At 52.2% G+C, this 14,069-nt stretch overlaps 1 protein-coding gene across 1 annotated transcript in view; it reads left to right on the top strand.

Moving 5' to 3' along the window:
• Nucleotides 1-14,069, top strand: part of MTUS2 (microtubule associated scaffold protein 2) — a 79,907-nt gene that overhangs the window by 41,832 nt on the left and 24,006 nt on the right. The window contains exon 8 of the mRNA XM_029048531.2: nt 11,649-11,810. Within this exon, the coding sequence (XP_028904364.1) occupies nt 11,649-11,810 (162 nt within the window). The remainder of the gene's footprint in view (nt 1-11,648; nt 11,811-14,069) is intronic.

Raw genomic sequence — 14,069 nt, forward strand, 5'->3', positions numbered from 1 at the left:
TTCTCTCCCCCACCATTTTAATCCTGTTTCTCCCCTCCCCCCACCTCTCCCCTCCCCTCTATCCTCTTCCATCTTTCACTAAGAATTTTCCACTTTCCACAGCTCTTTCAGCCCTGGCAGTGTGGCTCTGTTATTTCAGCAGTTGTCAGACCAGGATGTTGACTACTTTTAAAGATCTCAAATTGTGGAGAAGCACCTTTTGTTGTTGTTGGTATTTGTTAAGCGCTTACTATGTGCAGAGCACGGTTCTAAGCGCTGGGGGAGATAGAGGGGAATCAGGTTGCCCCTCGTGAGGCTCACAGTCTTAATCCCCATTTTACAGATGAGGGAACTGAGGCACAGAGAAGTTAAGTGACTCGCCCACAGTCACACAGCTGACAAGTGGCAGAGCCGGGATTCAACGATCGTCAACAATGAACTTCATCTTTAGCCTCTGATGGTTGCCATCCATTTTTTTCCTTTGCCTTCAGTTCATCGTTATCAGCTTCATGATATTTATAAATCATTTACTCTGTCCCAGGTCACTTTGGTGAGGCTGATCGGATCGAATGCAGTCCCCGATCCCCATGGGCTCGCAAGCTAAGGGAGAGCAGCGATCTTCTTCCCATTTTACAGACGAGAATACTGAGGTGCAGAGGGCTTAAACGACTTGCCCAAGGCCACGTAGCAGGCCAGTGGCAGAGCTGGGACTGGAGCCCTAGAGTCCTGACACCGAGTCCCGTTCTCTCTCCACTGGGCCCCGTCATCTTCAGAATTTCAGTTTGAAATGTATTTTGCAATGATTTGTTAATCAGTAGCCTTTGCTATTTGTCTTTGCCGGGTGAGGCATTGTGGCTTAGTGGAAAAAAACATGGGATTGAAAGCTAGCTCTGCCATACACTGGCTCCGCTCTGGTATTTTGGGCAAGACACACAAGCCTCTTTGGGCCTCAGTGATGCGCAAAGATCTTGACACCCCCTTTCTCCCTGCCCTTCCCGGCAGGGAGAGCTAGTACCCGGAGGAATCAAATTGATGCTCTCAATAAATGGCATTTATTGAGCACGTACTGTGTGCAGAGCACTATACGAAGTGCTTGGGAGAGGTCGGTACCCTCAAGTTAGTTGACACGATCCCTGCTCCCAAGGAGCTTACAGTCTAGTGGGGAAGACGGGCATTAAAATTCATAAAAGGGAGCTGTCTCTGGGCATAAGCGAAACCCTGTCTTGCCCCCCACCCAACCCCCACTGCTGTTGCTTCCTTTTTGAGCTTCCTGGAGTCCCAGAGTTCCCGTCGTCATAGTAGCCAAGCCCCTACAGCGCTTTGAAGTTCCCCCAGAGATGCTCTGACCCATTTGAAAGCCTCGGTGTTAATAGGTCTGGTAGCATTTTTTATACAGTATGTTATAATTGGCATGTTTTGATTTTTCTAAAAATCCTTCGAGAGGAGGCGAAGTTCCTTTCATGCTACTATGGAGAAGGGAGCTGAAATGGCTGTGGAGACTGGAGGCAGGAGGCCTAGGTTCTATTCCAGGCTCTGTTGCTGACCTGCTGAGGGGCCCTGGGCAACTCACTGACCGTTCTGGGGCTCAGTTTCCGCATCTGTAAAATGGGGCTAAGATCCCCCGCTCCCCATCCCTTTTAGACTGTGAACCCTTCTGTGGGGCCAAGGCTGTGCCTGACCTGATCCTCTTGAATCTAACCCAGCGTTTAGCACGTTATTTAAGACATCCTAGAATGGATTAAGCGATTTTAAATAGCTCTGAAGGCTAGGTTAGTGTCCAGGGTTGAGATGGAAAAAGGTGAGTTCCTCGCCATCGGATGCCCGGATCGGGCAGGGCCTGCCCACTCAGGGAAACTGGGTTTCAATAATAATAATAATAATGTTAAGTGCTTACTATGTGCCAAGCGCTGTTCTAAGCGCCGGGGTAGACACAAGGTAATCAGATTGTCCCACGTAGGGCTCACGGTCCTACACCCCATTTTACAGATGAGGTGACTGAGGCACAGAGAAGTGAAGTGACTTGCCCCAAGTCACACAGCTGGCAAGTGGCAGAGCCGGGACTAGAACTCATGACCTCTGACTCCCAAGCGGAGTCTTGAAGCGGATTCTCTGGCGCCCCTGCTCTGCCTCACTCCTGATCAAGGAAGCTTCTGCCTGGAAGCTCGTAAACAGCGGGGGACGTGACCGCTAATCCTGGTGTATTGTACTGTACTCCTCCAAGCCTTTAGTTCAGTGCCCTGCGTATAGTAAGCGCTCAATAAATAGCTCTGACTGATTGCTGTGACCACCGGAGCTGAGGCTCTCTTACGTGCATACAGTGATGGCCAGCTGGCCTCCTAGTTTTCAGCCAGTGGGTAGATGGGGAGAGGAAATGGTGGAAGAAGCAGTGTTCCTCACAGCAGTCCATTCGTCGGTCGTATTGATCGGGCGCTTACTGTGTGCAGGGCACTGTACTGAGCACTTGGGAGAGTACAATATAAGAGTTGGTAGACATGTTGCCCGCCCTCCAGGAGCTTACAGCGGGAGTCGTGGCATTTGTTGAGCGCTTGCTATGAGCCAGGCTGCTAGATCCAAACCGTCCTGACTGTACTAAGTCACCCCAGCCCAGAGGCTCCTCCCTTGAAAATCAGACAAAAATACCGCATGTTTGTTTCTCTCTCTGTTACATTCACTTCCTCAGTTCCCGTTTTCCTCAGCACTTGGTCACTCCTGTGTTCCCGACCGCATAGTCCATTCCTTATTCTGACGATGCTGTTTTTAATGGCACTGGGCCGCCTTCATGGGCAGTCTCGATGTCCCGGGTCTTTATTTTCGGGGCTCTCCAAGCACCTACAGAGCCATGGCAGAGGGAGACCTGAAATGCCTCCGCTCCATTTAGGTGCTCCATAAATACTATTGGCTGATACGTGGAGTCTTGGGGAACACAGAAGCCCGTGGGCGAAGGTGTCCCCATCTTCTCCGAGGGGCTGATGGATTAAGACTGTTTCCCCGTGCCCTAGGCTGGGCTGGAATTCAGCAGAAACCCTTGATTTTTCACTTGGACGCTATGAAGAATAGGTCTCATTTATGACTCCCAACTTCAAACGGGCTCTTCCGATTTCCTGCATTAATCTCTAGGGATTTTTGGCAACCCAGATCCCATAAAGCTTCCCCGGACAGTGGAAAAACCCCCTCCTCTCGGGCTTCCTGCCCAAGGTGGCAGCAGGGGAGCACAGACCTGCTAAAAGTTCCCTCAGCTTCTGCCCAGCGCCGTGTGCTGTCTGTTGTCTGGGAACCTCGGCTGCTCGGAATGCGGCCGTCTGGGTGCCAGGGTGCCTCCCCGCTTTCCCGGCGAGCGGCGGCGGGAAAGGAATGATGAGAGAAGGAGGGGCCCCTGTCATGAGGGGAGGAGAGAGGGGCCACTTGCTTCTACTATGATGGCTGGCACTGCCAAGAGCAGCCTGTTTCCGCACAGAGTCGCGAGCCTCCTCCCCTGAGCTCCGTCACCTCTCTACTTCCCATTTGAACCCACCCCCCCGGGGAGCGAGAAACCGCCAGCGATCCATCGGCCTCGTGAAAATAGCCCAACCCTCCATCTCTTCTTTTCTCCCGACGCCTTCGCTTCCTAAATTCCCAACGTTTTCCTCAACACTTGGCCACACCTGTTCTCAACCGCACATTCCTTATTCTGATGATGCTTTTTTTTTTTTTTACGGCACTGGGCCCCTCTGTGGCCGGCCTTAATGTCCAGGGTCTTTATTTTCAGGATCTGGCCTCCCTCTGCCATGGCTTCGGCCTCCCTCCCGGATCTTGTGACCCAGACCTGGTGCTTACACTCACGAGGACCCGCGAGGGAAACGCTAAGGCCTCGGAACTAAGTGGTGTGGGATCTGATTTGGGAGCCGGGACTACAGGCCAGCACATCGGGGTGGCCCGGGCGGGCTCACTTCAGAGGCCCCAAAAGTGAGCTGGAATGGAGACAGCGTGGAAGCAGGGTTGGGATACGGCATGTGGGTGTCCTAGGTTGAGATGGAAAATTCACTTTGAAGAAGGGTTCGTCCGGAATCGTGTGCTCAGGGGTTTTACTGAATTCATCTTCTGAGGGCTCATGGAGACCAAGGGGTCTCCAGGGGAGATGGAGGTTGTGTGCTGTCCTGTATGCTGGGGACCGGACCCCGTGCTGCGGGAGACTGTATACTGGAGACTAAACAGCGCTGTGTGCACGTTCTGCTCACTGGAGACGCTACACTGTTACATGTCAGATGGCTGTCCATCGCCCTTTCCCTACCCCGGAAGCAACCTTGAGATGTGGAAGGTTTACTCTCTGAAAGACTGTAAACTCCTTGAGGATGGGGAACTTGTGTTTTGCTTCCCGTGTACTCTCCCAGGTGTTTAGTACAGTGCTTTCCGTGCAGCAGGTGCTCAATAAGTACCAGGGATTGTTCGATTAATCGTCGAGGCCCTCGGTTGTTCTACCTCCCTCATCCTGATCGCACAAACAGTATGTTGTGATATAGTCATCCCCCACAATTGTCATTTTAAATGTTCACTCTGGTATTTTTAGTTATGTATTGGCTGAGCACTTACTGTGTGTAGATGTTGGCTGAGTAAATGGCTGGCATGGTGGAGGAATGAGGCCATACTATAAAATATAAACCACGGTGAACTAGATGCGCCTGAATGCCCACACAGTATGCAGTAGGCTAAGAATCCTCACCGACCAACATTCAGATTGCCTTACGTGGTTTTTCTCTGGGCTTTAACCCCCTTTCCAGCTGTGTGCTTTGTGGCTTAACGTAGGTTTTTGAAGCGTGTCCATCGGAGCAGATTAGAGTCCTCGGTGACATATGAAGACTTGGCTACTTCTTAATTTATGATAAAAGCCAGTCAGAGCTTCACATACATTAACTCCTCAGACTCTTCACTTTCTTCTCCCTCTTTACCTTCAACTTACCAGCGTGTGTGGCCACTAAAATTATTTTTTGTACTATTCCCGACTCTGATCTTTGCTAAAATTGATCTGCTGGGCTACTTCTGGATCCTACCAGTCTATTAGAAAAGTAGCACGGCCCAGTAGATAGAGCACGGGCCTGGGAGTCGGAGGGACCTGGGTTCTAATTCTGGCTCCGTTACCTGTCTGCTGTGTGACCTTGGGCAAGTCGCTTAACTCCTCTGTGCCTCAGTTACCTCAGCGGTAAAATGGGAATTAAGACTGTGGTCCCTTTGTGAGACGTGGACTGTGTCCATCGGCACCAGTGCTTAGAACAGTGCCTGGCATATAGGAAGTCGTTATTAAATACCAGTAAAAGAAAAAAAAAAGAAAGATTAGGTCCCTCTGGAGCTCTGGGCAATTCTCTGTAGTTTTTCTAGCCTACATATTTCTTGATGTCAGCTTCTTCACTGTGCTGCCTCCTGTCCCCTACAACTAATTATTTAACATGTTCAGTTCGAATTCCGGAGCTATCCCATTAGCCTCAGTCAAAATTGGCCATTTGAATTCTCCGTCTCCGAACCGATTTTTAATCCACAGGAGGGTTCCATTCCCATGGATGGAAATAATAAGGGCTCTCCGCCTTCTGAATGCTCAAATGCTTTCCAGTCGTGAAGTTACCTCCACAGGGCACCGAGAGGTGGATTGGCAGGATCGACCTCATTCCACAGATGAGAAAACAGTGGTGAAAGGTGAAGCCGTAGGCATCACTGATGCCCCAGGAAGTCTGGGGAACTCAAAGCAATAACGAGATGCAGTGGAACGTAACGATGAATCCGTCACGGGCATTGATTGAGCGTCTGTTGGGTGCAGAGCCCTGCGCTAAGCCCTTGGAGGAGTAAAGTAATGTGGATGGTGAGCCCAGATTAAGTTAGAAAAAGCAGGGAGATGAGAATGGAAATCTGGATAGGTGAATAATTTAGAGGATGACTTCTCAGAAGGTCCAGTAGTGTTCTAAGGGGTTGTGAGTCCAAGAGTGCCCAGCTGATATTTGGAAGGAACCTGGAAAGATTCCGGACGAATTAGGTCCATAAAGTCCCTACGAATCGGAAATGACTCGGCATTTGGGGGAAAAAAAACAGGGAAAGAAAACCGTTAACTGGGGAAAGCATTCCAGAGGAGGTGGGATTTGAAGCTGGAAAATTTAGCGTTCTGGCAGATTTGAATGGGGAGGGAGTTCCAGGGAGGAGAGCCGAGGATGAGACACATTCTGGGAGGGGCGGAGAGTACAACCCGGAGGGTGGGTGTAGACAAGAGCTGGAAATCGGGTATCATCAACTTCACTCTTCAATTTTACCATTTCCAAGTTGTAATCTGTTTGACACCCAACACTTCCCTTTAAAATGTGACTAGATTAAGATGAACGGCTATTAGCGTTTTACTTCGGTTTGAACTTTTGGATTCAGGATGTTGTTTCTCAGAGAGGAAAGGAGAATATTAAAAAATGGACTATTTTACTAGGTATTATCAACTCTGTCCCAACTGACTACCTGCATCTTCCCCACGCTTGGCATAGTGCTTGGCTCCTTAGTAAGCACTCACAAAATACCCTCCATATTTTCGTTGGCTAAAATGTCATTTTTGAAACTGTGCATGTATTTGGTCCCAGATGTGAGAGATGATTGTCATTCAAAATCACAGGTTTGGCATTTCTTCACTGAGTTTTAAATACGAACATTTTAAATAATGTTATTATACTGCCTGAAAATGATTTCTTGACACAGTTTTCTTACCTTAGTGGACTGAACCTTTTTATAGAAAAATGACCCAGGCAGCAGAGTGATGTATCCAGTCAATCAGTGGTATTTTTCGGGCACTTATGAAGAGCACTGTATCAGTCAATCCTTTGTGTTTATTGAGTGCTTCAGTGTGCAGAGCACTGTACTAAGCACCTAGGAGAATAGAGTACAATCGAGTCGGTAGACATAATCCCGCCCCACAAGCAGCTTATAGTGTTGAAATACGAACTGGAGGCGGGCGAGTGGGCAGCAGGGAGGTCAGAGAGGAGGCTGATGCAGTAATTAAGGTGGACTATGAAAAGTGCCTGGCTCCGCATAGTAACAGTTTGGGTAGGAGAGGAGGGGGCGGATTCTAGAGATGTTGAGGAGGTAGAACCGAAATGATCTGGGGACAGATTGAACACGACGGTTGAACGAGAGAGATGAGCGGAGGATCACGTCAAGTTTATGGGCTCCTGAGACAGGCAGGATGCTGGTCTTGTCTGCATGAGGGGAAAGTGTGCAGGAGGATGGGATATGGGTGGGAAAAGGCGGAGTTCTGTTTTGGGCATGTTAAGGTTTGAGGTGAAGCCTCCTGTTTCAAGGTGAAATTAATTGCACGTAGTTTCTTGGCATGGGAGGGATAGCGCTGGTGCGTTATAAATGTTGTATAAATATTGGAGCGCCACACTTTTTTAGAACCTAAGGCATATTACAAGACTATGCTATGTCGTTCCGAGCTGTGAGGATCTCAGAAGAGTGTAAATATTGATGAACAATTTCCACCGTGGGAAGATTTGACCCATTTCCTTCCCCCAACTAGAATCAGCTTTCTGATCCCCCCCATTAATAATTACAGCGATTCGTATAGGAAACCCTTGACCCTAGGGTAGTCGGCGCTCAGAGACGCATTGCAGGGCTTGGCCGGAGCCTTCTCCCGGCTCGGAGGGGCCTCCGAGGCGGCCGAGCTCCGGTAGCCCCCAGCCCCTGCCCCCAGGTCTGCTAGAGCCCGACCAGGCCCTTCTGGGCGCAAACTGTTCTGGTTTGGTGTCGTCCCAGCCGGGGACGGATCCTGGAGTCAGGTCACCGAGCCACGCGGGTAAATACTACTGCTCGAGTTTCCTTTCTCCGCCCTCCAGGTTCTCTTACGAGTTCTGTTTCGCTTCATCTTTCCCCAACAGCGGGGTGGCAAAATTTTTATAGCTGTGTCTTTGGATTCCGTTCCTTTCCCTTTTATCTTGCTCTACCAAATCGTTGGATGTCACACCGAATCTTCCTTCAGCCCCCGGTGCCCCGACTGACGGCCAGAGCTCTAAAAGCAGCCACACGTCTGCGCCGCCGTGGGGATGGTATCGCCCGGAGGGGTTTCAGCCGGCTCCCTTGTTCATTCTTCCTTCCCCACCGTCAGTCTGTCGAACTGAACACCCTCTGGGGGCAGGACCGTGGACCAAATGCTCAACAGGCAACGATAGACACGGTCCCTGCCCTCAAGCAGCTTTCCAGCAAGACTCAGAATAATTGACAGTAAGAGGAAAAATAGAATGGGAAAATATATAGGGGAATAAATTGGTGCCTAAAGGGTAGAGAGTGCAAATCAAGGTACGTACAGCGGGGCTGTGTGGCGTGGTGAGTGCCTGTGCGCTGAGACGGGAGTCAGGAGGAGAAAAGCGAATCGCGGAAGGCATCCTGGAGGAAGGAGGGGTTTCAGGAGGGTTTTGAAGATGGGGAGAGCTATGGTTTGGCTCGAGATTTTCAAGGGGAGAATCATAAATTCTGTTTCTTGAGGAAAAATTGCTGCCAAATGGCGGTTCCCCACAACCAGTCTATGCGAGTGAGGGCCCCCGATTTCTGAGGATTGCAAGGTCCAGCTGTGCCTCGGTGGAAGAGAGCACTCGGGGGCTTAGGTTTGGGTCTCTGGGAGTGAGGGATCAGGGTTTGGGTTAGGTTGTCTGGGAATGAGGGGTCAGGGGTAGGATCTCTGGGAATAAGGGGTCAAGGTTAGGGACTCTGGAAATGAGGGGTCAGGGTTAGGGTATCTGGGAGCGAGGGGTCAGGGTCAGGGTGAGGGTCTCTAGGAGTGAAGAGACCGGCTTAGGATCTCCAGGAGCAGGAGATAATTGTTGGCTTCAGCATCCAGGGACTCCTGCTGCCAGCTGACCCTCCTGCTAATGGGGAAGAACAGATGTTTTTAGTGGGGAGGGTGGAGGGGAGAGTGGGGAGGGGACAGGGCCGAAGAACGAAGATCTCTCTCAGAAGAGATTACATAACTTCCCCTGACACCTCATCCATCTAACAGAGGAATTGCTGGCCAGCGTGGCTGGCTGCCAGATCTCTAAATTGAACTCTTCCCCGTACGATAATAAATTTTAGCGAGGAGAACCAACGTCGGCCACCGGAGGATTGGGTAAAAGAAAAAAAAAGTATTTGAACCGTGTTTCCCTGTAAATGAGAAGTGATTTCCTTCTTAAGGAACCTTAATCTGGGGTCCCAAGCGAGGGGGTTGCCTGAGGGTAGGATGGGGGTCACCGTGGGAGTGAATGGGGTCCCCCACAGGGAGGTGGAACCGGGGTCCCAAGCACAGGGGCCGTCTGAGGGCTTGGGAGGGTCGGTGTGATTTTCTGGCAGCATGACGGTATTCTTGCAGGCCCGCGTAGGGCCGGGGTTCACCGTCAGTGCCGACAGAGAGCTCGCTAACAACCGGGCAAACTACATCTGCGGAGTCCCCGGAACCAGGAGCGTGGTCGGGGGAGAGCAGTGTGGCCTAGTGGACAGAGCACGGGCCCGGGAGTCAGAAGGATCTGGGTTCTAATCCTGGCTCCTCCATTTGTGGGCAAGTCATTTTACCTCTCTGGGCCTCAGTTATCTCAGCCGTGAAATGGGGATGAAGACTGTGAGCCCCACGTGGAACATGGACTGTGCCCAGCCTGACTACCTCGTATCTACCCCAGCGCTTAGAACAGTGCCTGACACAGAGTCGGTGCTTAACAGAGAAGCAGCGTGGCTCAGTGGAAAGAGCACGGGCTTGGCAGTCAGAGGTCATGGGTTCGAATCTCGGCTTTGCCACTTGTCAGCTGTGTGACTGTGAGCAAGTCTCTTAACTTCTCTGGGCCTCGGTTCCCTCATCTGTAAAATGGAGATTAAGACTGTGAGCCTCCCGTGGGACAACCTGATGACCCTGTATCTCCCCCAGCGCTTAGAACAGTGCTCGGCACATAGTAAGCGCTTAACAAATACCGACATTATTATTAACAGATACACAAACTGGGAGTGTGACTGGGAGAGAGCCCAAGGAATCCAGATGCGGAAGATGTCCCAGGCCTCTCCCGGAACATTGGTCCCGGCCCAGTCGGTCTGCGGAGAAACAGACGGGGGGCTCTTAGCCCACCAAGTTCAGCGTCCAAGGAAATGCTTCGTCTGAGTGCTCACGAATTTTCTCTGCATAGGTCAAATGCGTTGGCGGAAGTAATAAATAATAGTGATTATGGTATTTGTTAAGTGCTTATTATGTGCCAGGTACTGTACTGCAGGGAAGCAGTGTGGATCAGTGGAAAGAGCCTGGGCTTCGGAGTCCGAGGTCATGAGTTCGACTCCCGGCTCTGCCACTTGTCAGCTTTGTGACTGTGGGCAAGTCACTTAACTTCTCTGTGCCTCAGTTACCTCATCTGTAAAATGGGGATTAACTGTGAGCCTCACATGGGATGACCTGATTACCCTGTATCTCCCCCAGCGCTTAGAACAGTGGTCTGCACATAGTAAGCGCTTAACAAATACCAACATTATCATTATTATTATTATTGTTACTAAGTACTGGGGTGGTTACAAGCAAATAGGGTTGGACACAGTCCCTGGGTTGGAAAACTGTGGGGAAACCGGGTTTGCCTGCTTCAGGGAAGACCTGGGCCTGATGTCCCCACCCCTGCAGACAGAATAATAATAATAATGAATATGGTATTTGCTAATGGTTTACTAAGTACCAGGCACTGTTCTAAGCACCAGGGTAGATATAAGATTCATTCATTCATTCAGTAGTATTTACTGAGCACTTACTATGTTCAGGGCACTGTACTAAGCGCTCGGAATGTACAAATCGGCAACAGATAGAGACAGTCCCTGCCCATTGACGGGCTTACAGTCTAATCGGGGGAGACAGACGGACAAAAACAGTAGCAATAAATAGAATCAAGGGGACGAACGTCTCATTAAAACAATAGCAATAAATAGAATCAAGGTGATGTACATCTCATTAACAAAATAAATAGGGTAACAAAGTCTGGTTGGACACCGTCCCTGTCCCACATAGGGCTCACAGTCTTAATCGCCCCTTTAAAGATGAGGGAACTGAGGCCCAGTGAAGTGACTTGCCCAAAGTCACAGCAGACAGGTGGTGGAGCCGGGATTAGAACCCATAACCTTCGGCCTTTCAGGCCCGTGTTCCGTCCACTAGGCTATGCTGGTTCTCATAAGAGAACAGGCACCCTGCCGGACTCTAAGCAGATGCTCTTCTGTAAGAAACCAAACAGAATCCCGCCCGGGTCCGAGACGGCTTTCAACAAGGGAGAAGGAACCGATGCCGTTTGTTCTGGGGACTCAGTCAATCCATCAGTCGAATAATCTTGGGGGGATCGTGTCTGCTAGAGAGACCCCCAAGGCCTTCTCTGCTCCCTGTGGCCGCTCAGTACAGTGCTCTGCTCCCAGTGAGCACTTGGTAACATTCAGTGGTATTTTTTGAGTGCTTATTATGTGCAGAGCACTGTACCAAGCGCTTAATAGTGCTCTACTCACAATGGGCACTCAGTAAATACTACAGGTTGGAGAGGGAGGGAGAGAGGGCGAGAGACATTCAGGCCAGAGCCTCACGGGGCGAGTGGTGAGGTGTCAGCGGCCGGCGGCCCCAGGTGGGCGCAGAGAAGGGAGTGTGCATCTCCGTCTTCCCTTCTCCCCCGTCTTCGCTCCGTGGCTGATGAGAGGTTGGCTTCTTTCAGGGGCGGCCTTTGGAAACGAGGAGCAGCCCACCCCCCGGACAACCGGGCCCCCGAGAGACGTGGCCAAGGGAGTCGGCCGGCCGCCACCGCCCGGACCCTGCAACCCGCCGGCCCCCCGGAGAAGCCTGCTCCCGGCTCCCAAAACCACCGTCATCCCCGCTGGTAAGACCCCCTGCCCAGAGGGGCCGTCCAGGGAGAGGTGTTGTCAGTCTACCTCGGGCCCCTGAGCCACCTGTCGTCTTCGTGCCGCAGGGGAGGGGGTGGGTGGGGAGAAGGGGTCGTTTTCCTCGCACTCAGCAAAGCGCTCTGCACAGAGAAGCTGGTCGGCTCCTCCGGGCCCAGGATCGCATCTCCAACTTCTAGGGCCCTCTTCCGAGAGCCTACTCCCGCGCTCGGCCTGGGCTCGGTTCGTACCTTTGGTCGTTTAAGCGTAAGGTTTTGAGGCTGCCAAAGAGAGGCTTTTCCCATCAGAGAGGGGCTTGCGTAATTTATCGACGGGGAAGGGAGGGAAGAGATTGCGTTCAGCCCGATCGTCCGCTGTAATGTGGACAAGGGCCAGGGGACCAGTCAGAACCGTCGCTCGTTGACGTAAGAATTCCCATTATGAGGACACAGTCCCAGATCTCTCTGACGCCCCATGTGTTACTAGCAGGAAGGGTGGAATATGCGAAGGGAACGGCCGTCAACACCACGAGCGATATGGACCCAGGTCAAGCCCTTCCTCCCTCCTTCTCGGCCTCCCTCCCTCCCTTCTTTCATCCCTCTATCTCTCCCTCCCTCCATCTCGGTGAAAGGCACCGCCCGGGGAACTTGGAGGAGGGCAGAGATAGCGAGAAAGCAATCTCTCCTTTCATTTCCGAAGGGTGAAAGCCCACCCGCCACTTCGCGACGCCCCTCAAATGCCACGGACCCCACACAGCAGGCTGAAGGGAAGGAAAGGTTTTGTTCCAGGGGAAGCGAGTGGCTGGAAACCAGCTGGCAAAGGGCGGCGGAGGAGAGGCGGGGAGGGTGGTAAATGTATGGAATTTGTCACCACGGGAAGTTGTACGGACAGAAAATCTCCTCCTTCCTCCTCCTCCTTCCCTCTCCTCTCACCTCCTTCCCCGAGAAGCAGCGTGGCTTCGTGGAAAGAGCCCGGGCTCGGGAGTCAGAGGTCGTGGGTTCTCATCCCGGCTCTGTCACTTGTCAGCTCTGTGACCTTGGTCGAGTCACTTAACTTCTCTGTGCCACGGCTACCTCATCTGTAAAATGGGGGTGAAGACTGTGAGCCCCACGTGGGATGACCCGATTACCTCGTATCTACCCCAGAGCTTAGAACAGCGCTCGGCACATAGTAGGCGCTTAACAAATACCAACGTTATTAATCTTACCTTATTACTTCCTCCCGTGGTCCCCCTCTTTCGGTCCTCTACGTTATCCCCGCCCCTCTTCGCCCCGCAACAGGCTGCTATCAGCGCACGATCAGCTACGGTACCGAATCACCACTTGGAAAAAAGTAAAGACCAAGGAACCATTATGGCATAATTAAAACTACCTGAGTACCCTCAGGTATTCATGCAACTAGCCTTTCCTAATAATTGTAATATTTTCAAGCACTTCTTGGGAGCCAAGGACCCCGCTGAGCGTTGAGGCAGACTCAAGGTAATCGCATCGGACAAAATCCCACCTGGGGCTCACAGCCTAAGACGAAGGGAGGGCAGGTGGTGTATCCACATTTTACAGATGAGGGCACGGAGGCCCAGAGAGGTGAAGCGACTGGCCCGAGGTGAGCGGGAAGGGGCCCGAGTTGGAATTGGAACTCCGGGGTCCTGGCTCCCAGCCCCGCTGCCTCTCCTCGTCGGGTCTCCATTTGGACCTCCGGCGGCCTCGGCTTCGGCAAGCCTGCGCACCGTGGCGGGTAGCGGCGCTGGAGAAGGGGGGCTGTTCTGCACACTGTGGTGATGTCGCCGGGGGCTCCCGCGCCAGCTGGAAGGCGAGCATAGGGCTTTAAGCCTCACCGTCTCCAACCTTCGCTGTCCCCCTCAGTGTTTAGCCGGTGACTGGCAGCATCTCCTGGCACCCACGGGGTGCTGGCTCTCCTTGCCGGTGTTTCTCCAAGGTTTCCTGGCAGTGGGTAGAGGGTGGGCAGGCAGACGAGGCCCGGCTCTCTCCTCGCCAGGTTTGGGCCGGGACACCGGCGGGTCCGGGAGCGTCCCATTTTCCGTGCCTTTGACTGTGGCCGAAATTGCCTCAGAAGTTGTAGCCAAGGCCCCGTCTCCTACTTCCTTTGCCGCATTTCCTCAGCTTCGGATCGCCTCGTCCTCGGGGGTGGCCCGTCCTGGCCAGCTGCAAGGGACCGAGCCCCTCGCCGGGGGCCTAGATGCCCCTTTGGACGTATTGATTGTGTTTCGAACTCGGGCTGGGGGAGGGTGGGCATGGCAC

Source organism: Ornithorhynchus anatinus, chromosome 20 (genome assembly GCF_004115215.2).
Source record: "Ornithorhynchus anatinus isolate Pmale09 chromosome 20, mOrnAna1.pri.v4, whole genome shotgun sequence".
NCBI lineage: Eukaryota > Metazoa > Chordata > Mammalia > Monotremata > Ornithorhynchidae > Ornithorhynchus > Ornithorhynchus anatinus.